The 27,365-nt window shown below is 41.0% G+C and overlaps 1 protein-coding gene across 1 annotated transcript in view; it reads left to right on the top strand.

Moving 5' to 3' along the window:
* The window catches only part of pcdh15b (protocadherin-related 15b), a 247,267-nt gene that overhangs the window by 156,174 nt on the left and 63,728 nt on the right, over nt 1–27,365 (top strand). Inside the window, exons 22-27 of the mRNA XM_088323283.1 lie at nt 12,395–12,514; nt 12,588–12,773; nt 12,852–13,088; nt 13,752–13,868; nt 20,815–20,955; nt 24,251–24,363. Of these exons, the coding sequence (XP_088179409.1) occupies nt 12,395–12,514; nt 12,588–12,773; nt 12,852–13,088; nt 13,752–13,868; nt 20,815–20,955; nt 24,251–24,363 (914 nt within the window). The remainder of the gene's footprint in view (nt 1–12,394; nt 12,515–12,587; nt 12,774–12,851; nt 13,089–13,751; nt 13,869–20,814; nt 20,956–24,250; nt 24,364–27,365) is intronic.

Raw genomic sequence — 27,365 nt, 5'->3', positions numbered from 1 at the left:
GTTGTAATTGCGTGGCAAGCCCGGGCAAATGCTCTCGCGGGTGGCAGATGGTCTATTGGCGTGCTTTGGGTTGTTCAGGTGTATCTCATGATGAGGCTAGTTAGCATATATCGAGAAAACGTGCTTCATTTTAGATAGATAGATAGATACTTCATTCTTCCCCGTAGGGAAATTCACTCTTCCAGCAGTATCCTTGTGTTGAAAAAGAAAATAATAAAACAAAAGATATAGAATACAAAAATACCCAATATAATGTTTTGCTTTAGAGTATTTCAATAGTGCTACGGAAAGTAAATAGGGTAATATGCAAATGTGGGGGTGGGGTTTATTAAATTTGTGTTATGATGCATTTTTTTCAATGTGGGTGCATGCGGCTAATATACAGGTGCGGCTTGTGTATGTACAAAATCTGTTTTCCTCCCGAAATGTGGTGGGTGCGGCTTAGAATCAGGTGCGCTCTATAGTCCGGAATTTATAGGTAGATAGATAGAAACATAGATATAGCTGGATATTTAGATAGATAAATACTGTAAATAGATAGAAACATAGGTATAGATAGATAGATAGTTTATTCATCCTCATAAGGAAATTTACACTTCGAGCAGTATCCTTGTGTTGAAAAAGAAAATAATAAAATAAAAGATATACAGTAGAATACAAAAATACCCATTATAATGTTTTGCTATAGAGTATTTCAATAGTGCTACGGAAAGTAAATAGGGTAATATGCAAATGTGGGGGTGGGGTTTATTAAATTTGTGTTATGATGCATTTTTTTCAATGTGGGTGCCTGCGGCTAATATACAGGTGCGGCTTGTGTATGTACAAAATCGGTTTTCCTCCCGAAATGTGGTGGGTGCGGCTTATAATCAGGTGCGCTCTATAGTCCGGAATTTACGGTAGATACAGTAGATAGAAACATAGATATAGCTGGATATTTAGATAGATAAATACTGTAAATAGATAGAAACATAGGTATAGATAGATAGTTTATTCATCCCCATAGGGAAATTTACACTTCCAGCAGTATCCTTGTGTTGAAAAATGAAATAATAAAATAAAAGATATAGAATACAAAACATACCCAATATAACGTTTTGCTATAGAGTATTTCAATAGTGCTACGGAAAGTAAATAGGTTAATATGCAAATGTGGGGGTGGGGTTTCATGTGGGCTTTTACTCCCCCGGGTGGAGTTAAAGAGCCTCATGGCATGAGGAAGAAATGATCTCCTGAGTCTGTCCGTGGAACAAGACTGTGACAACCTCATACGGCAGTGGTTCTCAACTGCTCTGATTAGAGGACCAACAATCGCACTCTAATAAAAAGATGTGATCCAAATCAAGGAAAAAAACTCCACTTATCAAATGTTATGAATGGAAAGGATTATGCAGTTTAAAACAGGGATAGCTGAGTATATTCACAGTTTTTTTCTTTTTTTTTTTCAAAAACAAATGACCAGACAAAACCAAAACAACTTCAAGTACAGTATATACTCTCATATAAGCTGAGCCTGTCAGGAACCAGAACAGAATCAGGACCCAAACTCATGTGATGTTCTCACACGAGCCTTTTATTTTACGGGTAATGGGGAGTCATGCACGTTAGGCAGCGGTCTGGCGTGGAAAGACAAGCCAGAGCCGACAGGATCGATACCAATTGCCCGAGTTGATATCGGACGGATGGGGTCGATACCGGACAGCACGGGACAGACAGGATTGATATCAAAACTGGATATCAATCAATTATACAAGACAAACTAGACGGGAACGAAACTGAAGATCGATATTGAACGGGACAAAATAAACGGGAACAATACCGGACAGGAAACCAGACGGAGTCAAAACCCACGTCTTGCGGGTGCAGGGGTTCGTCGACGGACTGACAAAGGGTGAGTGAGAGCACTGAGCTTAAACAGAAGGGAAGCAAGTCTGTCAACAAGCCGCAGCTGGCACCACACAGCGGGGCCAATTGAGCGCCATGGCAACCGTGACAATAACGGGCAAAAAAGAAAACCAAATGATAATAAAATGAGATGCGGTCCCTCCCAAACACAAATAAGGGGCAGCATCGATTAAAAGGTAAGAAGAGATCAATCGGGGCATTATCACCATGTACTGTTAAGGAGTCTAATTGGTCCTCTGTTTTTTTATCTTATTCTTAGAATTATTTTACAAGGCAAATGCCCACTTTTGGGTCCCAACCCACCAGTTTAGAAATACTGTCATACGGTGTACTTGTCATGATTACTGATGTGACTTACCTGTGCCCACTCATTTGGCGCCAACCACCGCAGGTTCTGATTGGCTCCCTGTCACTATTTGAACCCAGTCATGTCTCTACCCTGTTGTCAGTCCGTCTGCATACTAGGCAAGCCTTTTTTCGACCCTGACTGCCATCTGTCCCGTTTTTGCTCCCGTCTGTCTCCGGCTACGACCTGTTTTGCTCCTCACCACGTCTGTTCTCCCGTCCCGGCTTACAACCTCCTTTTGTCCCCGACTACGTCTACTCTCCCACTCTGGCTTACGACTCGTTCTGACCACGCTTTGCTCTCCTAGTCCCGGCTACCGACCAGTTTTTCCGTCCCTGACACTGCCATCGTTGGTTACGGAAGATCCACTTCTGTGTTCGGATCCCAGTTCAAATCCGAGAGCGACTTGCTTCCCGCGTCCAGCAGAGCCGGATTGTGGGCGCAGCCCTTCCGCTTTCTTTCAATAAAACTTGTGCTAAACGTCACGCAAGTGGGTACTGTTTCCGTTCTGGTCCTAACAGTACTTAAAACGTTGCAAACCTCATGAAAATGACTTTTAATTCCGACCGTTTTGCAATCTGTGGAATTCCTCCAAGACCAAACAGACGGTGAAAATCCCGAGAGTACGCTAGGCATGCTAGCCGTGACTGTGGGCCTGGTTCCAAACCAGGGTCGCCACCTGTAGTTATTAAACATATTTTCCGGAAGAATGAATCAACATGAGCTAGGTGTGCTGCCGACAGAGAAATATGGAAGAAAAATACGAATGCAAATTGAAAAGAACCTGCTTGCGCCGCTGAAATGATTCCCATTTATAGAAAATCATCGACTGTCACGTCCAGCATGGCACCTGGTAATTTTGCAATGACGGGCTGTGAGATTGGTCCCCGGCCTCTCGGTGGGGACTTGCACAACACCTTCTTTAATATCCCGTTGCAATTAGGAAAACGATAGTGACAATAGGTATCGGTTTAGTACTGGACCTATTTTCATAGTACAGTGGAACCTCGGTTCTCGACCATAATCCGTTCCAGAACCCTGTTCGAAAACCGATTTGGTCGATCACCGAAAATCGTTTTTGCCATTGAAAGTAATGTAAAGTCATTTTAATCCGTTCCAAATCCTTGAAGGCTTACCATGAACGTAAACATGAAGCTAACCCTGGCTAATCGTACGTTTGTGTTAGCGTAATCTTCCATACGAAAGATTACGCTGACATGAACGTGTAAAAATAAAAAAATCAGGTCGTTTACACGTCATTTAGCACCGGGGTCTCCACAACAAGTGGTGAGCGGTTAAAGGATAAAGAAAAGATTTATGAATAGGATTTCTTACCTTTGTGGTGGTCTGCAGAAGCCATGCTCTATTCCCTCGAAAGAAGGGAAACTCGCACATCTTCTTCATATTTTGCTATTATTTCTTTCTTAAATGCAATAGTTGTACGCACTACTCTTCTTTTTTCACCTGTAGCAACTTTGCTGCTTGCACCGACCTTCTTCGGAGGCATAATTAGGGGTTAAAACACTCCGTTCACGGATATTCAAAACGAAAGCAAAAAGAAGTGCATGCTCACGTGACAACAGTTCTTCACGAGGGGTGGGGGCAATCTACACCCGTACGCCGCTCAGCATCGCCCGTATCGTACCGGCGTTCGAACTCCGATTTTTTGAACGAAAAGCAAAGCAAGAATTTCTCTAAATTTTTGGTCGAGAACTGATTTGTTCGAACTGAGAGGCGTTCGAAAACCGAGGTTCCACTGTATCTGTAGTCAAAAACTATCCATCGGAACAGGGTCAACGAGGCTAAAGCTACCTCAGTTCGGTTCCGACCAGTAAAGGGTCTTTATGATTTATTAGGAATTCCTTGTTAAAATGTTTGTAATATTGTTAGTTACTCTCCAACTAACCTAAGAATATATTTACATTACCAGCAGTGTTCCCTCTAAGCTGCGCACATTCTCAGCACAAGAAAATCTAGCCAGCGCACAAAAATGAGGGCTCAAAATTACTAATTAAGAAGCGACTCAAGTCAAAGTTACAGTGCATGAAGGTCAAAATACACGGGTTCCCCTGACGTGTCCTAAATGCGGTATTTTGAAGTCGAGTCGAAGTACAACGAAGTTTGTCGAGAACTGGCTTCTTCGGCTAGGCTCACTAAAAGCAACCGGATCTTTCGGGTCCTAAACGGGTCTTCAGGTTGTTTTTGCTTCTTTAATCCCAACATGACGAAATATGATGTAAACTTAGGCACAAAATGACTTAAAGTAAGGGGGAAATAGAACAAAAAAGAAAAAAATACCAAAATGAAAAAGTAGTGAAAAGCCGAGAAAAAAAGAAACAAAAGGAAGAGAAAAAAGGAAAAATTTAGAAAAAAGACAGAAAAAAAGAAAGAGAAATGTAGGAAAAAAGTAAATAGAGAAATAAAAGAAAAAGAAACAGCTCGGAAAAAATAACAATGAGATTTTTTTTAAAGGAATTTTAAAAAAAGTAGAAAAAAAACACGGAAAAAGAAGAAAAAAATTGTGTTGCATTCAAATAATTTCCAATGATATCAAGTGAATCTTGTTGCCAACATTGTACTTCCACTAAAAAATGTGATTAAATACAGGTTCTGTATCTTACAACCGACTAAATAAGCCCCCAAAAATGTTAATATTATGCGACAAAATATATCAGGAAATAAAAAGAAATGGAAATCTTGTGAAAGAATTGTAAAAACAAATGACGTTTGTAGGCAATCGTACATGAGTCAATTCCTTCAAAAGTGAAAAATAATTTTGCATTGCCGGAAACGCAGCAAAATGTCACTTGATGTCAAGTTTTGAACATGTTTGATAAATAATTATCTTGCCACACTTGGGATTATGGTTGCTCACTGTTTTTTCAAGCGTTGCTCACCAACCTTGTGTGAACGCTCAGACCTGTGGAAAATTAGAGGGAACATTGATTACCAGTATCTTTACATACTACATGAACTGGTTTCCAGCCAGCTGCAGGGCACACAGAGACAGACAACTCACTCGCCCATTCACACCTAGGGACAATTTGAACCGGCCATTTTAACCTGACATGCGAGGGAATTCACATAAATGTGGGGAGAACATGCAAACTCCGCACAGGAAGGCAAGTTGCTGGATTCACACCCGTGACCCTGCAAAGAGCAACGGGCAGCAATCTAAAATGTTAACATAATACTGTTCCTGAACAAAAACCTGTAAATTTGTTGTCACTATGGCAACATAAACAAGCCTTTTTTGTTTTTGTTTTTATTGTCAACTGTTGGTTTTACTTTTTTGTTTATCCCTCACTCTCACTCAATTCTTCTTCCTTCATCAGTTTTCTTTTATTTTGTTCTTTTTATTTCTTTTTCCTTTTTCCCCCCCCGCGCTTTCTCACTCTCTTACTCTTTTTCTTTTTTCTCTCTCAATTTCTCTTTCTCTTCACTCTCCCAATTTCCCCCCTTCTCTCTCTCTCTCTCCACTCTTTCTCTTCCTCTGTCTCTCTTTTTCTCTGTCTTTACTATTATTTCTCTTTTTATCTCTTTATGACCTTATTTCTCTTCATCTCCTTTTTTTGTCTCCTTTTATCTTTATCTCTCTATCTTTATCCCTCTCTTTATCTCCTTTTAGCTTGATCTCCTTATCTCTTTTTCTCTTTATCGCTGTTTCCTTGCCCTCATGTAGGTTTTAGATCAGGGGATGGTGTTATAATAGTCAGTAGTCTGTAATAGTCTGTGTTTCTGTGCAGCCCTTTGAGACTGTCCCTTCTCAAGGTTTCTTCATTTTCCTCATGTTGAGGTTTTTGAGTTTTTCCTTGCCCTCATGTAGGTTTTAGATCAGGGGACGGTGTCATAATAGTCTGTAGTTTGCAATAGTCTGTGGTCTGTGCAGCTTTTTAGGACTGTCCCTTCTCAAGGTTTCTTCATTGTCTTCATTATGAGGTTTTGAGTTTTTCCTTGCCCTCATGTAGGTTTTAGATCAGGGGATGGTGTCATAATAGTCTGTAATAGTCTGTGCAGTCCTTTGAGACTGACCCTTCTCAAGGTTTCTTCATTTTCCTCATGTTGAGGTTTTTGAGATTTTCCTTGCCCTCATGTAGGTTTTAGATCAGGGGACGGTGTCATAATAGTCTGTAGTTTGCAATAGTCTGTGGTCTGTGCAGCTTTTTAGGACTGTCCCTTCTCAAGGTTTCTTCATTGTCTTCATTATGAGGTTTTGAGTTTTTCCTTGCCCTCATGTAGGTTTTAGATCAGGGGATGGTGTCATAATAGTCTGTAATAGTCTGTGCAGTCCTTTGAGACTGACCCTTCTCAAGGTTTCTTCATTTTCCTCATGTTGAGGTTTTTGAGATTTTCCTTGCCCTCATGTAGGTTTTAGATCAGGGGACGGTGTCATAATAGTCTGTATTTTGCAATAGGCTTTGATCTGTGCAGCTCTTTGAGACTCTTTGTGATCAAGGGCATTACAAATAAACATGACTTGACCTCAGAACTGCGCTAACCACTCAGCTGCCGTAAAATTACCAATCAACCTAAATTTTAGCTAACTGACCCCCCCTGTACAGTCATTTCCTGTCTTCAAAGTAGCAGTTCTGGAAATAAACGAGCGAAATCTGTATTCACACAAAAAAACAAAAAACAAATCTCCACTTACTGGCCCCTGGCAGTGCTATGGATCCCCCGCGGTGCGATCGTTAGCTCCCTGCGGGTATCCTCACTTCACTTCAACCGAGTCTTGATTAAGACGCATCGCCTTCAAAGTTCTTCTCAAGTAAATTACAGATGTTTGAATACAAAAGCCAGTGACAGGGAAGACATAGGGAAGCAAAGCTCGTCTGTATGCAGATAAGCGTAGTAAATGCTTCTCGGGCTATCGCGACACCCAGCTGCCTGCGCTTATTTGCTAATCGTACAAATGTCCATTGTTGGAATTTAAATATATTACAAATGTATCGTTTTCCAAATTGTTCGAATTAGTTATCTGACTCCATTGACCAAACATAAACTTCATTCGCCCAACAATGCATGCTCGTTTCTTTTTAGGAAAATCAACAAGAGACTGGCATTTCCACACGGGGGCAGATTTAGTTTCTTAAATAATAAGCTAAGTGAATTCCATCGAATTAGCCAAATTATTGTCGCTTGAGGCTTCATCGAGCCTCCTTTTTTAATTGTCCCTCTCATTCTCCGATCTTCTGAAGTTCTTCCTTCAGCCCACGCCTTTCTCCCACGCTTGTGTGTCGGCTACGCCCATGGGGCGTTCCAGAGACTCCCCACGTGTCCTCAATGTCTGAAGAAACTAAAAACACCACCAAGCGTTTCACGTCATCAGGGCCCCTCTTGTGCCGGTAAGCGCTGACTATCAAATCAGTGCCTGGCGCCTTCTCCGTCAGAGTCCTGTTATCAACAGAACTAAACAAAACATTCGCATTCGGAACGGCGTGACCGGTCATTGAACTTAAGCCTTATCTGTGAAGAATCTTCATTTAAATGTAAATTGAATAAAATCCTTTATAGTAAAAGGTATAAAATCCTTCACCATCCATCCATTATCTGCACCGCTTATCCCCAGTAGGGTCGCGGGGGTGCTGGAGCCCATCCCAGCTATCCTTGGGCAGTGGGCAGGGGACACCCTGAACTGGTTGCCAGCCAGTCCCAGGGCACACAGCGACAGACAATTCGCTCGCTCATTCACACCTAGGGACAATTTGAAACCGGAATGCCCGAAGGAAACCCATGCAAGCACAGGGAGAACATGCAAATTCCACACAGGAAGTTCGATCCCATGACCTCAGAAATGTGTTATTTAGCGAAGCGCCAAGGTCTTTGCTTATTGTTCCGGAGACGTAGCAACTTCCGAAGGCTGCCGACTTGGGATTCTGTTCCAGCTTTAAAATGGACCAGTGTTCATTTGAGCTGTGAAAAGTGATGGGTCCCGGGGACTCGCATGCTCAAAAATCTATGGGTCCCAACAGAGATCTATGGCTCCCCAAAATTTAGTCTTATCCAGGTTGAAATTGTAAATCGGCGACAAATATATAATATGAATCTACCAGTATATATTCATTCAGTTTTAATCATCACAGTTTATTGGTAATACAAATCACTTATCACTTCAAGATTTTTCAGTTCACAACAATATTGTACATTATACAAAATAATATTGCTGAAATAATTATATTAATCTATATTTTCATTTAGTTTTAATCATCAAAGTTAATTGGTAATACAAAGCAGTTCTCACTTCAAATTTTTCAGTTCACAATATTGTACATTATACCAATAATATTGCAGAAATATTAGTCTATATATTCATGCGCTTTTAATCATCACAATTGTTAATACAAAGCAAGTTATCACTTCAGATTTTTCAGTTTATATATTCTTCGTGGTTTGCTGTCCCGCCACAGTTGTAATGCCTTCTTAAGGTCCAATCCATTATCATCCTCCTCATATCGAACCCGGAGTATAATTTAGTCCATTTTGGCAGAAAAGTCCTTTTCTTGCTAGTAGTATTCTTTTGTTTATTTTCTTTCGTCGAATCGTTCGCTTCAACACACGTGTTTTCCTTGCCTCCGCGATCTTCCGAAGAATTTCTCCGCCGTTTTTTCGTGCCGGGATTATTGCCCCTTGTTACCACGTTCTGTGTTATGTTTCTTCTTATTACTGACATTGAAGAAATTACCAAAAGAAAAGAAAACTGATGAAGGAAGAAGGATTGAGTGAGAGTGAGGGATAAACAAATAAGTAAAACCAACAATTGACAATAAAAACAAAAAAATAAAAGGCTTGTTTCTGTTGCCATAGTGACAACAAATTTTTTATTTTCACCTTCCCTGGACGACAACCACCACAACAATGACGTCATGTCGAAGCAACGAGATCTCGTTGGCCGAGATGGGCATGCAGACGAAAACTCTAACCGCGAAACCAAAAAAAATGGCGGATCTGCCTGACGAAAAGTTTGGAGTGCGGTAAATCTTTGTTAAAAAAAGTAATCGGGTAATAATGACAATTTTGTGTCAAAAACGTTGATTTGACACTATGCGTCCCCAGCAAAAATGATGCGTCTAGGACGCGGGGACGCGGGCAAACCAGAACACTGTGGACTCCCTTTTTTGTAAAAAACAGACATATTCATCCTTTTGTTTTTGTGGCTTTTACTTCGTGACGATGTAATTACGCCGAGAGACAACGCCGTGAGCGAGCGATGCGGGTCTTCAATGGTTTTAATGCCGAGCCGCAGGCGGTTTTATTCAGGGTAATGCTTCCACGTGTTGCATCGGACATTCGTCTCTTTACTAGCCGGCACGACTGTATATCAGTTTCTCACCATCGTTCTATGGCCTTGCCGTTTAGCGCCGACTAAATTATCTGCGCAAACTTGGACAGAGTTGCTTTACGTCTTTGGACTTTTTTATGAGCCGTTTTGGTGGTTCTTCATATGCACCTGATATCAAACTAATATAAAGCCGATTTCTTCTCAAATCAGACCACTAAATCGAAGAAAAGAAAACATAAGAGATCCAATAAAACGTTTATACCGATTTGCAATTGGTAAAAACACCTTCCAAAACTCTAAACTGGCTTGCTAGTTAGGAAAGTACCTCCTAGGCCATTGTTTCTCAATTGATGGATCGGGACCCAAATGTGGGCCCTCTTTTCAGTGGGGCTCAGGTTTTTGCTTTGGCAAAATATGCGAAAAAAAAAAAAAAACGGAGGATCAATTACACTCCGGTCCGCTTTCATGTCATTTTTTGTAGAAACTATCTCGCAACAGGACCCTACTCAGTTTTCTTAGATGAATTCTCTGAACTGTTGTCTGACCTAGTAACCTATGCAGACAAAATAATAATTAAGGGGGACTTTAACATTGAAAATGAAATGAAATGATCTGCATTTATATAGCGCTTTTCAAGTCAATGACTTCCCAAAGCGCTTTACAATGTGCTCCACATTTCCCAATAGCGGCCTTGTATTGCTTGTAACCTGCTTATTGGGGGTATTAGGGGTTCAGTGTCGTACCCAAGGACACTTCGACATGTAACACGGACAAACGACGTTCGTAGGCCGTAAACCTTTGCCATAGTACATGAGTCAATTCTTTCAAAAGAGAAAAATAATTTTGCATTGCCGGAAACTCAGCAAAATGTTACTTGATGTCAAGTTTTGGACATGTTTGATAATGAATTATCTTGCCACACTTGGGATTATGGTTGCTCACTGTTGTTTCAAGCGTTGCTCACCGACTTTGTGTGAACGCTCAGACCCGTAAGGAAAATTACAGGGAACATTGTCTACCAGTAACATTCTGTTATCAAGTCTTGTTTATTTGTATGGACCCTCATCACAATGGGTCTCAAAGGCCACAGACCATTATAACACCATCCCCCTGATCTAAAACCTACATGAGGGCAAGGAAAACCTCAACATGAGGAAAATGAAGAAACCTTGAGATGGGACCTACATGAGGTCATTCCCCTTCCAGAATGACCAGGCTGCAATGGATGTCGTAATAACACATAATACACAGATATTGTCAACAGGAATTATAGGTCATTCATAAGCTATAGAATAGAAGTGTGTTTTAAGCCTAGATTCAAACATTTCCACTGAGGTTGCAGATCAAATCTCAGGTAGCAGAGCTTTCCACAGCACTGGGGCCCGAATGGAGAACGCTCTCGAGCCTGCGGATCTTTTCTTGGCTAATACAGTATTTCTGATCCTGTCCAAAATGGATGTGTTTATAAATCAACTTTTCCTTGAAATATCGTCAACATGTTGTGTTCGGTTTCAGGAAAACGCACCAAGACTAAAAAAACAATCCTTAACACACATCGTTTTATCTGTTTTCAAGTGATGCACTTCTCAATTTTGCCATTTTGTTGTGCGGGCTGAGCGAGATTCCGCAGAGGTGTACACTTATCTGAAGACCATTCCATTTGCGGAAATAAACGAAGCACATCGAAAAGCAGTAAGACGCTGTTCCTCTGAAAATTGAAACAGCCGTCTCATTAACTCCAGACGTTTGATGTTTGAACAATGGCCACTGGTAATAAAGCTCTTTTGATACTCGCTGCCTTACTATGAAAAGAAAAGATGTTGAGAATAAAAGAGATCCATATTTCTTTTGTCTGTGTCCTAAAAGAAGTACTAGAGTAGAAAAAATGGCACAACATGAGACAGGAGGAAACCTTGGTTCGTATAAGAATCATTGACTGACAATGGAAGATATTTTGCTGTCTTATCCACAAGTTCATCCAGCATTGTATTCGTGACAAAGGTTTTAAGATAGATAGATAGATACATTATTCATCCCTGTAGGGAAATTCACACTTCCAGCAGTATCCTTTTGTTGTTTATTAACAGATTAACAGAATGGCCTCGGGGTGCTGGGTTGTAGTTTAGCCACAGCGGAGTGGATGACGTCACACGCTAGGCCAAAAGTTCGACATCCCTGCCGCAGATGGAAATCTTTGCGCCCAGGGTTACACCACCTCGTGTTCACATAGATAGCGAGTCCACCTCCGCTTCCCGCAGGCTTTTGTGTCTCTGTCTGTCCTAACAGCTCTGAAGCCGGGTAGCTCCACGTTAGCGTCTGGGATGCTAGACGTGAGCCACGTTTCCGTAAAACACGCCAAACTGCACTCCCTGTACGCTTTGATGTTTTTCCCTAGCACAGCCAGTTTGTCGGTCTTTTTTGGCAGAGAGTTCACATTTATTATGACTCCGAACGATACCGAAGGCTTACAAAGGCGCTTGCCGCTTAGCCTTCACCTAAGCTCTGGCTCTGCATCCATGATAGGGCCCCCTCATGACGCCGACACGAGAATTCTTCAGGGCAAGGAGTTGATTTACTCGAAAAAACGCATTTTTGTGCGTTAAAACCCATAACCATAGGATAGAAAGTAACCCAAAGTGTAGTTGTCAAACGGGACAAAAAACACCGAAGATACAAACAGACACTTAAAACAATAAATCACGAAAAGAGCGAAATAACACTGAGTTGCTGGAAAGCCTGCCGCTCGCGGCGGCGCCTATGAAGTCAACAATGATGATGTTTAACAAAAAATGGTCAATTTGGGGAAGAAAAAAAATCCTGAATTGGTATCAGATCATCTAACTTCTGGATCTTCTGTGCACTAGGCCACTGATCCAGATCTGGGTGGGAGCGGTCAGGTTCACTACCGACTCGTCAACCATCAAAAGCTTTTCTCCATCAACGCAACAGGAGCCATCAGAACCGCATTGCCTCTCGACAGAGAGGTAAAAACGAATGCTTTATTCAGACACTATCAATATAAATCTGAGAGTGACGTCTTGAACTCTCACATCTAAGGTGAAGGGTCACTACTTTCTGATAGTGGAGGCTTGGGACGGAGCCGTGGACCCGAGACGATCCAGACTGACCCTGTCGGTCACGGTTCTGGACGTGGACGACAACAGTCCTGTATTCAGCCAACAGACATACAACGTCAACTTGCCGGAAAACAGCCCCGAAGGAACTGTGATTCTCAAGCTGCATGTGATTGGACCAAAGACTACAATACATTGTATTTCCAAAAACTTTTCTCTCTGGTACTGACTATTTTTCTCTCGCTAGGCAATCGACGAAGATCTCAGCTCCAACATTACCTACCACATCCGAACAGACGACTCCAGCAGGGAGATTCTAAGACTTTTTCGCCTCGACCAGATGACAGGGGAGCTTTCTGTCCTGAAAATTCTGGACTTTGAGGCTTTGACCCCCCATAATTTGTCCTACACCTTCACCGTGGAGGCTTTGGATGCTAAGGGCACCATGCCTCCAGGCCTGGCCTCCGTTACCGTCACCGTCACGGTGAGTTTTGTGTTTTTGTTCTCGGATAGCCTTGCAGTTGTATAAAAATATTTGTAGTCTTACAAATGTTTTAACAATCTGTTTTTTTCAGTGTAATCAGGATTATGCTAACAAACATTCGTGCGATTTGATGAAGGCGTTCAGGCCAAGGTAGAGCTCATTAAATCATGGCCAAACTGCTGTTGTTTTATGCTGGCTTTGGCAAAAACATGACCTTCTGTTAGCATACTAAACAAATGCCAAGGTACTTAACCGAAAGGCTGGACTGGATTGTAATCGTAAAAGTAAAAAAGAATCGGCTCGTGGGGTAGAATCAACTTGTATGTTTAGCTGTAAGCAATCAACTCCACTAATAATGATTTCTATGACATTTTTACATGTATTTACAATTTCATGTTACATTGATATCATTTCCCCCCCTGTCTCATTTTGCTTTATAAACCTCAGTAGCTGTCTTTTGCAGTTCAATTTCAAAAGCTAAACCGGATCTGTGTTTTTTTCTCATGTAATCAGAATGTAAGACACTTCTGATGGATGGTCCTTGACCACTCAACATTTTCATGTTCTCCTGTTTGTACGGAAATCATTTTCTTTTTCATGTTTTCATTTTAATGAAATGCGGCCACCTGCATGATCGTCCATATTGTATTCATTTCTCCACAGGACGTGAATGATTTTGCCCCGGTGTTCAGCCAGCCAATGTACCGCGGCATGGTCGCCCCTAATGCCGTCAAAGGAACTGTCATAACTACCGTCTTGGCCAATGATTCTGACCCAGTGGTAAGCCTCTCCTGCTTGCTCGTATTACACTAGGCCAAGGGTGTCAAACTGGTTTTAGCTGGGGGGCCACAAATGCGATAAAAAAATCTCACGGGGGCCGGACTAGTTCAAGAGAAAGAGAGAGGGAGAGAAAGAGAGGGAGGGAAAGAGCGAGCGATAAACAGATAGGGAGAACAAGGGAGACAGAGTAACAGTGAGAGAAAAAGAGACAGAATAATAGAGATAGGATTGGAGAAGAAGGGGGTAATGAGAAAAAAAGAAGTGAAAAAAGAGAAAGATAAAAAGAATACGAGAAGTGAAACGACAGAAAGAAAAAGAGTCAGCAGGAGAAAAAGAGACAGTGAGGTGAGAGAGAGAGAGAGAAAGAAAGAGGGTGAGAAAGAAAGAAAAATAGAAAGAAAGAGAATTAAAGTGTAATTTAGAGAGGGGAAATAGAAAGTGAGCAAGACAGAGAAAAAGAGTTAGAGAGTGAGAGAGAAACTGAGAAAAGAGAAAAAGAGAGAGAAAGAAAGAGTGAACAGGAGAAAGAAAAAGAGGGAGAAATACATAAAAAAGAAGTGAATCAGAGAGAAATGGTGAAATACTACCACAAGTGTTTTGCAAGTGTTAACTGGCTTTGGTAAGAACCGGTGGAAATATTTCAAACTACAGCTCATTTTCCTCATGCGCTTCTCTCACTGTTGTCTTGCGGGCCGGATTTAAACCATTGGTGGGCCTGATCCGGCCCTCGGGCCGCCTGTTTGACACCTGTGCACTAGGCTGTTGTTTGTATGGATAGTTTGCATCCTAGTGGCACTTAAAATCCTCTGCGTGTCCATCAGAGTTTCAATTTTTTCCCGTTTGTTGTGGGCTCTCAGGGTGTACAGTGGAAGCTCGGTTTTCGAATGCCTCTCAGTCCGACCAAAAATTTAGAGAAATTCTTGCTTCGCTGTTCGGTCAAAAAATCGGAGTTCGAACGCCGGTAATGCGTGAGCGCGTACGCTAGGGTGCGATGCTGAGCGCCGTACGGGTGTTTTAGCCCCTTATTATGCCTCCGAAGAAAGTCAGTGCAAGCAGCAAAGTTGCTAGAGGTGAAATAAGAAAAGCAGTGCGTACAACTATTGCATTTAAGAAAGAAATAATAGCCAAATATGAAGAAGGTGTTCGAGCGCCTTCTGCTGACCACCACAAAGGTAAGAAATCCTATTCATAAGATTACGACAAAACGAATGTACGATTAGCCCGGGTTAGCTTTAAGTTTACGTTAAACATTCAGGGTGTTGGAACGGATCCCAACATTGAGGGTGTTGGAACGGAGCCCCCTTTCCAATGAACCGCTCACCACTTGTTGTGGAGACCCGGGTGCTAAATGATTTGTAAACGACCTGATTTTTTTATTCTTACACGTTCATGTCAGCGTAATCTTTCGTACGGAAGATTACGATAACGCGAATGTACGATTAGCCTGGGTTAGCTTTATGATTACGTTAAACATTCAAGGTAAACATTCAGGGTGTAGGAACGGATTAAAACGATTTACATTATTTTTAATGGGAAAAATGATTCCGGTGATTGAACAAATCGGTTTTCGTACAGAGTTCTGGAACGGGTTATGGTCCAGAACCGAGGTTCCACTGTATTTACTAGGTGTGTCAGTTGGGCTTTTAGTACAGACATGATGAAGTTTAATCACATCTTAAACTCAAAATCTCATCATTAGATTGTAGATCAAGTAAATCAATGTAGATCAAGATAAATAACAGTTGTCAGTAGGGTTCGCACAGGTTCTTGAAATCCTTGAAAATGCTTGAATTTGAATGTTCTGTTTCCAGGGATTTAAAAAGGCTTGAATTCCGGGTGTTGTTCTTATAAATGCCTGAAATTGTTTCGCCTGCGGGTTCCACCCAAAAGGACATGTGCATGTTACACCTGAACAGGGCACTATGAAATGTGTATTAGTGCAAGGATTATGTATCAATAATGGCCATTTATTATAGGACATGTAAAATTAAAGTAGCTTTTCCCAGTAGTTTATTGTAATGGGAAGAACTTCTTGTAACTGAAAATTCAAGATAAACATCAGTGTAATTTTGATCTCACGCCTGTATGAGAAGATATTCCTCTCAAAAACAAATATATTTATGACTTATTAAGGATCTAAAAATCGCATGTCTTTTGTGGAATCTAAACTTCTATTACTTTGGTTCAGTCTGTCCACATGTGAAATAAAAAGACAGAAGTCTGAGTTCGGATCAGAATGAGACTTTATTTTCTTCTTGCAAGAAGGACACCAGCCAAATGTGTGCTAGTTACGGTTTCTTCCGGCTTTTTATGAAGGCTATGACTAGAAAATCAATCATTGAAGACAGTTGGATCATTAGTCTAAACACAATGAACAATGGTGACCTTCACACAATGTTTGAAACAGGATATGACTTATGACATATCCGTTTGAAAACAGCCCTGCTCATTTAAACTCAAGCAGAGATGGCTGGATGCAATTTTGCTATCTTGAGCTAACTTTAACTGGAAAGTCAATCATTGAAGTCAGCTTATTTAAACTCAAGCACAGATGCTGTTTGGTACCAAGGGTTTTATCGACAGGTCAGGGAGACCATCACCCTCAGCGAATCTGAATTGATAACATAAAAAGACACACATTTATAGTTTAATTTACTCTACACTTGATAAATGCACACGCAAGATCACAAATCGAATACTTAAATCACAGATGTGTCTCTTCAAAATACATGATTCACATCGTTTTTTGCTTTTAATGGTACTGGAGAATTTTGGAAATAGCTTTAAAAGTGCTTGAAAGTGCATGAAAGGGTGTACTAACCCTGTGTTCGTTAATAAGTCCCTGTAACATAATACAAAAACACCACTAAAATAACCCGTCTATCCTTATCTTCCCGCTACACTAACAGAACAAAGAAAAAAAAGCATATTTCCAGTTTGAGTTCTTTTGTGTACCCTGCCTAGTATTCACGCCATGGTTTGAGAATCACTGCAGATAGACCCAATTTATCTCTTAATATTCTGAAGAACGCCTTGAAAAGCATCGGCTGAGTCATATAACATTTGATTCAAATGCATCTAATGAAGGCGTTATTGTATCTGATTGAAAAGGTGCTGAAAAGTCGGAGGAAATGATGAATCGGAATCATTTGCAGTTGAAGCGTATCGGAAATCTCGTATTCAAATATTAATTAAAGAGGACAAAAGAGAAGCAGCTCGCTTTAGCAATGTTGAGAAAAAAACGTATAGTGTCAAAATTGTCTAACATTGAGAACACCCGCAGAGAGACATCTGACGTTACGACCATTTTCGACACCTATTGGAACCTAAGCAGTTGATTTTTGGGCTGTTATGATGGTGAAACGTTTTATTTTGACAGACATGGAAAGGGGAAGGGCGGCGCAGTGGTTAGCGCGTGGGCGGCTCAGTTCTGAGGTCATGAGATCGAACCTCCAGTGTGGAGTTTTCGAAGAAGGACGTCTATCGGCCCCGCCCCAAAACATATACAAGAGAGCCGAGAGAGTCTAAATGAGAGGGGACATGTTGTTTATTTCATCAAAACATTCAGTCGTGTTCCAAAGTTATCCGGGCGACAGTGGCATTTATACAGTGTTCGGTTGGCGATGACGTGTTTTTTTACCTTCCAAATGCTTCTACTTTCCACAAAATATCCTCCCCTTGGGAGTTTATCTCCCACACGTCCAGTCAGGTAAACAAAAACCACCGGATAAATGAAATCCAAGAAAAATACAGAGTAACGGTAAAGTGTACTAAATCATAGCTATACTTTTAAAACACGGACATAATGACCCGAATTGTATTCTTAGCTGCTAGCGCATCAGCCTGCTGTAAGTGATTCATTTTAACTTTAGTGTTAACGCTTTGCTTGAAAATCTCAGACACTTCAAACATTGACTTGAACATACCATCAAACCATGCACTAGTCCAACCCCCCCCCTTTTTTTTTCCAAAAACATGCATGGCAGGTCAATTGGCCGGTCCAAATTGTCCCTAGGTGGGAATGAGCGAGCGAATTGTGTCGCTTGGAACCAGTTCAGGGAGTCCCCTGCCCACTGCCTGAAGATGGCTGGGATGGGCTCCAGCACCCCCGTGACCCTATTGTGGATAAGAGGTGCGGATAATAGATGGATGGGGGGAAGTTAGGATTTTACAAGAATAAAATTGTTTGATTTCTTACACATCCCTTGCAACATGACAAATTTCCTTTCTGGGTAGAGATACTTACTCAGATCATACTAAACGATAGCGGTTAAGACAATCCCAAGGCACCATTTTCTTTCGAGTCCCGTTCGCTGTCATCTTACATGAGTTGCGTTGATGAAATGTCAGTTTGCGTCATTTAGGGTCAAGGAAAGCAAAAGTATTCCCTCGGCAAGACACAATAAAGCTGCGCCCCCGTCCTCTGTTGATACATATAAATATATATTTAAGTACTTTCTTTTATAGTCCTTCGAGTTACTTCTAAACTTCTACTGACTCAGCAGCCTTGACGCCAGCTGAAGTACTTGCTCAGAAGGTAGCAAACGGTTTTACGCTATACTTCTGGTGGCATTTTACACTTTGCGATATCATAAATGAGTGTTTTAAGATGTGTTTGTGCAGTAAAACTGAGTAAAATAATAAATTTTACCAGATGACGGGAAAGTGCTGCTTGGAGGTACAAAACCGGACTTTTTTTTTTTACTAATTCTCCATCCTATCTATCTATCTCTCTATCTCTCTATTTCTACAGTATCTATCTATCTATCTCTACAGTATCTATCTATCTATCTCTACAGTATCTATCTATCTATCTCTACAGTATCTATCTATCTATCTATCTCTACTCTATCTATCTATCTATCTATCTATCTATCTATCTATCTCTACAGTATCTATCCATCTATCTATCTATCTATCTCTACAGTATCTATCCATCTATCTATCTATCTCTACAGTATCTATCTATCTATCTCTACAGTATCTATCTATCTATCTCTACAGTATCTATCTATCTATCTCTACAGTATCTATCTATCTATCTATCTCTACAGTATCTATCTATCTATCTCTACGGTATCTATCTATCTATCTCTACGGTATCTATCTATCTCTACGGTATCTATCTATATCTATCTATCTATCTATCTATCTATCTATCTATCTATCTATCTATCTATCTATCTCTAGTATCTATCTATCTATCTCTAGTATCTATCTATCTATCTCTAGTATCTATCTATCTATCTCTATAGTATCTATCTATCTATCTCTATAGTATCTATCTATCTATAGTATCTATCTATCTCTACAGTATCTATCTATCTCTACAGTATCTATCTATCTCTACAGTATCTATCTATCTCTACAGTATCTATCTATCTATCTATCTCTACAGTATCTATCTATCTATCTATCTATCTACGGTATCTATCTATCTTTCTATCTATCTCTACGGTATCTATCTATCTCTACGGTATCTATCTCTACGGTATCTATATATATCTACGGTATCTATCTATCTCTACGGTATCTATATATATCTATATCTATCTATCTAGGTCATATCCCTCAAGAGTTGTGACCGACAGCAAGACAAACACATACAATAAAAAAGAAAATTAAAAAAGGGAAAAAAATAGCAAAAAACACACATAAACATTTTTGGACCATGGCCAACCCAAACACAAACAAGTTAAGCACCTCCCTCAAGATGAAACGGGACACACGAAAGTGGCCATGTCACTCGGGTCAGGGTGACGCAACACACTCTTCTGTTCATCAGCAGGGCCCGACAGCTTTCACTGGTTTACCCCTGCCGTATCATACAGGTTGATGTGTTAGCCTTGAGTGAAACAAATTCTCCATCCTACCATGGTTTATTTTATTCCAGTATACATTGACAGTAGAGAATCTAATAAAGTGACTACATGATACATTATTTCACTGGCAGTTTAGACCAGGTGTTTCAAACAGCTGTCAGCCGAATCTGGACCTTTGGATTATTTAATACAGCACACTATGAATTTCTAAATATCTCAAAAATGAACCAAATTTCCAGGTCATTTCCATCAAAAGTTTTTTTTTTTTTTTCTAAATGCATTCCAAGTGCTCTCTCGACAACCAGAGGGCAGTGTTGAGTTTGCATAGATTGGTGTTTGGTTCAGGTGTTAAACTGCATTCACACAACTGTTAAAATAAACCAGTGAACACATGCAATGCAAAAGCGTGCGCTTATTTAAATCCAGAAGAACTTTTACCAAAACGTAAATCTAATGCGATCATTGGAGCGGTTTATTCACGCACAAAGACTTTGTCTCGCTTAAGAATAGCTCTCCAGTGATGAGCCATTGTGATTTTCCAGGATGTTGGATTTCTAACTTGCATAAGCAATCATCGACTGGATCGGTGTCTTTGAAATGAAAATGAAATGATCTGCATTCATATAGCGCTTTTCAAGTCAATGAAGACTTCCCAAAGCGCTTTACAATGTGCTTCACACTTACCAATAGCGGCCGTGCAGCCATGTAAGGCGCAAACCTGCTTATTGGGGGCATTAGGGGTTCAGTGTCTTACCCAAGGACACTTCGACATGTAGCACAGAGGAGCTGGGATTCGAACTGCGATCTCTTGATCCCAAGACGAGCGCTCTACCTCCTGAGCTACTGCCGCCCCGTCTTTGAATGAAATCAACTCTTCCAGAATTACTTTAAAAAATGACCTTTTGTGCATATAAGTCTGTTAGAACCTTATTTCTAATTATTACTACCTGGTCATTTAATAATAACAACATGGTAACAACATAGTAATTACATGTTAATTTGATATTTCAGAAAATTACTTAACCTTTCACGCTACTCAGTAACAAAAAAGTAGCTCTCTGTTCAAGAACGCAGGTCATTTAGCAGTTGTTTACATCCCTAAACCCTGTTTTGTGTCTCCGTAGGGAACACCAGCTGGTCTGGTGCGCTATAAAGTGAACCAGGAGGCCCATTCCTACCCTGCCAGTATATTTGAGGTGGAGGAATACACCGGAAACGTGCTAACAAGAGTCAACCTCAATGAGGAACCCAACCACAAATTCAGCGTAAGTATACGAGAGAATAATTTGAATCATAACATTCACGTTTTTTTTTCGTGTAAAACCTCATTTTGACCACCGTAGTGCTCTGTCATATGATAATTAAAACTAAAAAAATCATATTAACCCAACCCACTCTAGTGTGGTATCTTATCAAGTACAAAATAGCCCTTTTTAAAGTGTTGTGTGTGTTGGGGCTCTGGGCTATGTTAATTCCATTTTCTGCTGCGCTTTAATTAACACAACGCAAATTCAAAATCCTCTCAAGAATTCCAATTTTATCACAGCTCTTAGCAAATGAACCAATCGCTGACAAAATGTGCTGCTTGGAAAGCCACCTGAGGTACAAGGACTGAAAGAACCACAGTATATTATAGGAGTTTTGTTTCTTTTTTGTTTTTTTCCAGACTGAAAACATAACCCCCTAGTGGGAGATGGTTAGAGTTAAAAACACTCACATTTACCAAACATTCATTCATTTTCGCTCTTCCCAACCTGACACCGAACATTAAGCCCACAGTGCAACAAAGGGTGAGTTGCTGTGTCACGCAAAGCCCCATTAGCAGAGAGGCCCGACAGCATACACTGGTTTACCCCCTCTGCATCATATCCATTGCCATTAGTCATTCTTAACTATCCTTTGCCATTCACATCTCTTGCATCCATTAAATTAACCGACCTCACATCCAGAGCACATCTCACCCCATCGGTCCAACCATATTTAGATCTTCCTCTCATTCTATTTTTCACCACTTCTGCAATCCATGCTCTTAATCAAATGACGCTCATCCATTCAAACTATCTCAAAACATTTCCTCCACCCTCTCAGCAAGCTCTTGCACCACACCAGTTCTTCTCCTTACTTCCACATTCTTTAACCGATCCATTACTCCACACATACTACGCATCTCATTTCAAAGACACTTATTTCAAATCCTTTCAGCAAATCCATTGTCTTGCACTATTCACCTAGAGTTACATCTATCTTAAAAAATTGATAGCTATGCAACAGTGTTTCTCAACTGTTGGTTCATGGACCCAATTTTAGTTGCTCACGGGCCTTTGCCTTGGCAAAATAAATCGGAGAAGAAAAAAACGTAAGGTGAATTACACTCGTTAACAGTAGATGGTGTTAATGTCCCGTTCAGTCAAAAGAGTTAAAAACTTGAAAAAAGTCTTAAATATGATAACCGCAGAAAAAGTCTTTAAGAGGTCTTACATTCTGTCTAAGTCTTACATTGTTGTGGATTAACTGCAAGTCGGCTTGATGGAAAACATCTGGATGTTATGAAGCAATGTTGATACAGGAAATACCACGGTGTTGACTGAGCCAAGTCATGGCGGGAAAAAACACTGTCGATCCTGAGAAAGAATACTGTCTGTTAGAGAAAAACATTACGTAATTACGTAAAAAGCTGAGCGTCTCCCAGATGGACTTGAACGCAGATGGAATGTATGTTGTTGAATAAACAACATTCCCTTTCCGTCATATCTCGGCTCTGTTTATGTTTTGGGGCGACGCCCAACGACGTCCTCTCCAAAAACATTTAGCTCTCAAAGGCCTTAATTTTTAATAAATATCCATGCTTAGGTACACACTTTATGAATATTGATAATAATAATAATAAGAATAAAACATTATACTTTAAAGCGCCTTTCAGGACACCCAAGTTCACTGTACATGTAGTAGGACAGATTCTAAATTTCTTTTACTTTTTAGCTGTTTTATAGCAGTTTTGGGGGGTCTCCTGTATGCAATGTAGGGTTGTATGTGAGTACATGCGGTACTTGAAGTCGTTTTGCTTTTAAAATTTTGACAACAAGTGAATTTGTCTACTATCTCTGCATTAAACTGTTTTGTTTTTTTTTTGATCAATTTGAGAAGTACAAATGTTCTCTTGTTTGGGTCACAGCTTGTCATTAGGGTGGAATTTTGTATCCTGAAGTCAGGACAGTTGTGAACCACTGCTATAGAAGGTTCCATCCATCCATCCATCCATTGTCTTCCGCTTATCCGGTTCGGGTCGCAGGGGCAGCAGCCTTAACAGGAAAGCCCAGACCTCCCTATGCCCAGCCACTTCTTCCTGCTCATCTGACGGGATCCTTAGGCGTTCCCAGGCCAGCCCAGAGACACAGTCTCTCCAGCGTGTCCTGGGTCGCCATAGAGGCCTTCTGCCGGTGGTACATGCCCAGAACACCTCCCGAGGCATCCTTTATCAGATGCCCGAGCCACCTCAACTGGCTCCTCTCAATGCGGAGGAGCAGTGGCTCTACACAGAGTCCCTCCCGGATGACTGAGCTTCTGAAGTCAGAACAGTTGTGAACCACTGCTATAGAAGGTTCCATCCATCCATCCATCCATTGTCTTCTGCTTATCTGGGGTCGGGTCGCAGGGGCAGCAGCCTTAAAAGGGAAGCCCAGACGTCCCCTATCCCAGCCACCTCTATCAGCACATCCGACGGGATCCCGAGGCGTTCCCAAGCCAGCCGAGGGACGTAGTCTCTCCAGCGTGTCCTGGGTTGTCCTCGGGACCTCCTGCGGGTGGGACATGCCCGGAACACCTCCCGAGGGAGGCGTCCAGGAGGCATCCTTTATCAGATGCCCGAGCCACCTCAACTGGCTCCTCTCAATGTGGAGGAGCAGTGGCTCTACACAGTGTCCCTCCCGGATGATTGAGCTTTTTATGTCAGAACAGTTGTGAACCACTGCTATAGAAGGTTCCATCCATCCATCCTTTGTCTTCTGCTTATCTGGGGTCGGGACGCAGGGGCAGCAGCCGTAAAAGGGAAGCCCAGACGTCCCTATCCCAGCCACCTCTATCAGCACATCCGACGGGATCCCGAGGCGTTCCCAAGCCAGCCGAGGGACATAGTCTCTCCAGCGTGTCCTGGGTTGTCCTCGGGGCCTCCTGCCGGTGGGACATGCCCGGAACACCTCCTGAGGGAGGCGTCCAGGAGGCATCCTTTATCAGATGCCCGAGCCACCTCAACTGGCTCCTCTCAATGCGGAGGAGCAGTGGCTTTACACAGAGTCCCTCCCGCATGACTGAACTGAGGTTGTGAATGCCTAATTTACAACACACTGGACTTTCTAAACAAGGACTGAATGCTCTAATGATATGTTTTTACGGTTTAGCTCTAATTCACATTGCTTTGGTCGCAGCCTAGGAAGACATCATGTTAAGCAGGAAATAATACGCAGTCTATTGGGACACTGACTCGCAAATGTTTGCTCCAAAACAATTATCCTGGTAATTGAGCGTATTCACTGTTCCGTTAATTTTATTCCATTTGTGTATCAGCTTATTGTGGTTGCCTACGACGACGGGGAGCCGGCCAAAGAGAACACCACGCTCGTAGAAATCACCGTTCTCCAACCTTCCATCATTCCCGTTTTTACTCAGGAGGAATACAGGTACGTGTTATTGGAATAGGATGACTTTTATTCACAGCACTGCAGTTTTTACCATTGACCATCTGTGGTGGGTTGTCAGTCTTTGGGAGTCCACTGGCATGCTACTTCGGCAGAAAATATTGTACATTTTGAATTCAAATGCGTTTTTTCCAGCAAAATCAAGAAGCTAGATCTATGAGGAACGTGTGCCCTTGTAAACTATTTAATCATAAATACGCTATTTATGAAACGCAATAACACAAATTTTGCTATTATTTCTTTCTTAAATGCAATCGTTGTACGCACTACTTTTCTTTTTTCACCTGTAGCAACTTTGCTGCTTGCACTGACTTTCTTTGGAGGCATAATTAGGGGCTAAAACACTTCCTACACCTATATTAAAAGCGAAAGCAAAACGAAGCACGTCCGCATGCGATAACAGTCGGTCACGAAAAGAGCCATCTACACCCGTACGCCGCTCAGCATGGCATCCTAGCGTACGCACTCACGCATTACCGGCGTTCGAACTCCGATTTTTTTGACCGAACAGCGAAGCAAGAATTTCTCTAAATTTTTGGTCGGACTCCGATTTGTTCGAACTGAGAGGCGTTCGAAAACCGAGGTTTCACTGTACTTGTAGTCATAAATACTGCATTTGGGTTTCCTATTATTTCTGCTTCTGCAAAGTGTTTTTCCCTCCCCGACAGTGAGCGAAGAGGTGCGATCTTAGACAATTTTCTCCTACGAGCATTCCATCCTCACATCTAACGTATATTTTTCAATTATACGACAACCTCTTTTTCCCCGCTGTTTCCCGCCCACCTTTTGTCCTGCCGTACGCACGTCATCTCTGCTCCTCAGAATGCTGCCACGGTGAAAGCATTGATCTTACTTCTAAACCGGATGCGCTACTTTGCTTGATGTTGAAGAAACCCTATTTAGGTAGTGGAATATATTCTGTAGCTCTTTTAGGAAATGGAGAATGAATTGTTTTGCATGAGTCAGAGAGGTGGTTATTTCAACTGTTGAAACTCTCGCAACTGAAAGTGTTATTTTCAGCTAAACAGGCACAGTTTTCACCGAGTCAGTGAAGTCATGAGAGGGTAACATGTGGGGTGTGAATGAATTGTGAATTTCTCTTTGAAAATAAATGGGGAATTCAAATGGTCCGACCTATGTCATAGTTATAGCAATATCTGTATTGCCCTGCAAACCCCTTGCAAGCTACTCTGGGGCAATGTTCCCTCTAATTTCAGCGCACAAGAAAATCTAGCCAGCGCACAAAAATCAGGGCTCAAAATTACTAATTAAGAAGCGACTCAAGTCAAAGTTACAGTGCATGAAGGTAAAAATTCACGGGTTCTCCCGACGTTGTGTCCTAAATGCGGTATTTTGAAGTCGAGTCCAAGTAGAACGAAGTTGAGTCAAGTTAGTAAAGTTTGTCGAGAACCGGCTTCTTCAAGTCCTAAACAGGTCTTCAGGTTGTTTTTGCTTCTTTAATCCCAACATGACCAAATATTATGTAAAATTATGCACAAAATGACTTAAAAGGAGGGGGGAATAGAACAAAAAAGAAGAAAAATACCAAAATGAAAAAGTGAAAAGCTGAGAAAAAAAGAAACAAAAGGAAGAGAAAAAAAGAAGGAAAAATTTAGAAAAAAGCCAGAAAAAAAGAAAAGAAAGAAATGTTGTAAAAAAGTAACAGCTCACAAAAAATAAACACAATGAGATTTTTTTTAAAGGAATTTAAAAAAAACATGGAAAAAAGAAGAAAAAGTTTGTGTTGCATTCAAATAATTTCCAATGATATCAAGTGAATCTTTTTGCCAACATTGTACACTAAAAATCTGATTAAGTGCAGTTCTGTATCTTACAAAACCGACTTGATAAGCCCCCAAAAATGTTGATATTATGCGACAAAATCTGTCAGGAACTAAAAAAAAAAATGGATATCTTGTGAAAGAATTGTAAGAACAAACGACGTTTGTAGGCCGTACAACCTTTGCAATAATACATGAGTCAATTCATTCAAAAGAGAAAAATAATTTTGCATTGCCGGAAACTCAGCAAAATGTAACTTGATGTCAAGTTTTGGACATGTTTGATAATTAACTATCTTGCCACACTTGGGATTGCTGTTCCTCACTGTTGTTTCAAGCGTTGCTCACCGACTTTGTGTGGACGCTCAGACCCGTGGAAAATTAGAGGGAACATTGCTCTGGGGCTACCCCAAAGGGATACAATTACTTGTCACAGGGTTTGTACAGGTGCCTTAAATCCTTAAAAATGCTTGAATTATAATGTTGTGCTTTTAAGGGTTGAAAAATGCTTGAATTTTGAGTCAAGAGCTTGTAAAAGCTTGAAATTGTAGCAATGTTTTTCAATTCTTTAAAACGACACCAACACTGCTCTCTGGTGGTTTTGTTTTCCCATTGTATTTTCTTGTGATTAACAGCAGCTGGCATTAGTTTGTATTGTCCTATGAGGCATTGTCTCTCCCTACAGCACAATTGCATGCTACACCGAAACAGAACACTATGTAATGTGTCTTAGTGCAAGGATTACTTTTCATTTATGGACATTTATTACTTGCCGTGCCAAAAAATTAATTTAGAATTTCCCAGAGGTAAATTGTAATGGGAAGAACTTTCTGCAACATATGTAAGCTACTTATCATTTTTACCCAAAACCTACATAGAAAGAGATTTGTGCAGGTGCAGAGTGATGCTTTTGGAGAGCACGTCGTTGGGCGTCGCCCTAAAAAATACGCAGAGAGGAGATATGACAAAAAGGGAACGCGCTTTATTGCATTCTGGACACGTTCAAAGTTCCAGACGTTCAACATTGGTCTTGATAGTCTTCTCAAATAAAGTTAAGATATCTTGTAAAGGTCAGCATATCAGCTTGTGACCTCTTGCAATAATGTCATCCCACGACCTTCACCAGATGCCTACATACGTATCATTACTTATCATCCACATTCCACAAAAATGCTCAAATGCAATGGGAAAATTTGAATACCT

This window comes from Urocampus carinirostris, chromosome 19 (assembly GCF_059441175.1).
Source record: "Urocampus carinirostris isolate Australia breed hairy pipefish chromosome 19, RoL_Ucar_1.0, whole genome shotgun sequence".
In the NCBI taxonomy this organism is placed as follows: Eukaryota; Metazoa; Chordata; class Actinopteri; order Syngnathiformes; family Syngnathidae; genus Urocampus; species Urocampus carinirostris.
This window is presented reverse-complemented; position numbering and strand designations above follow the sequence as displayed.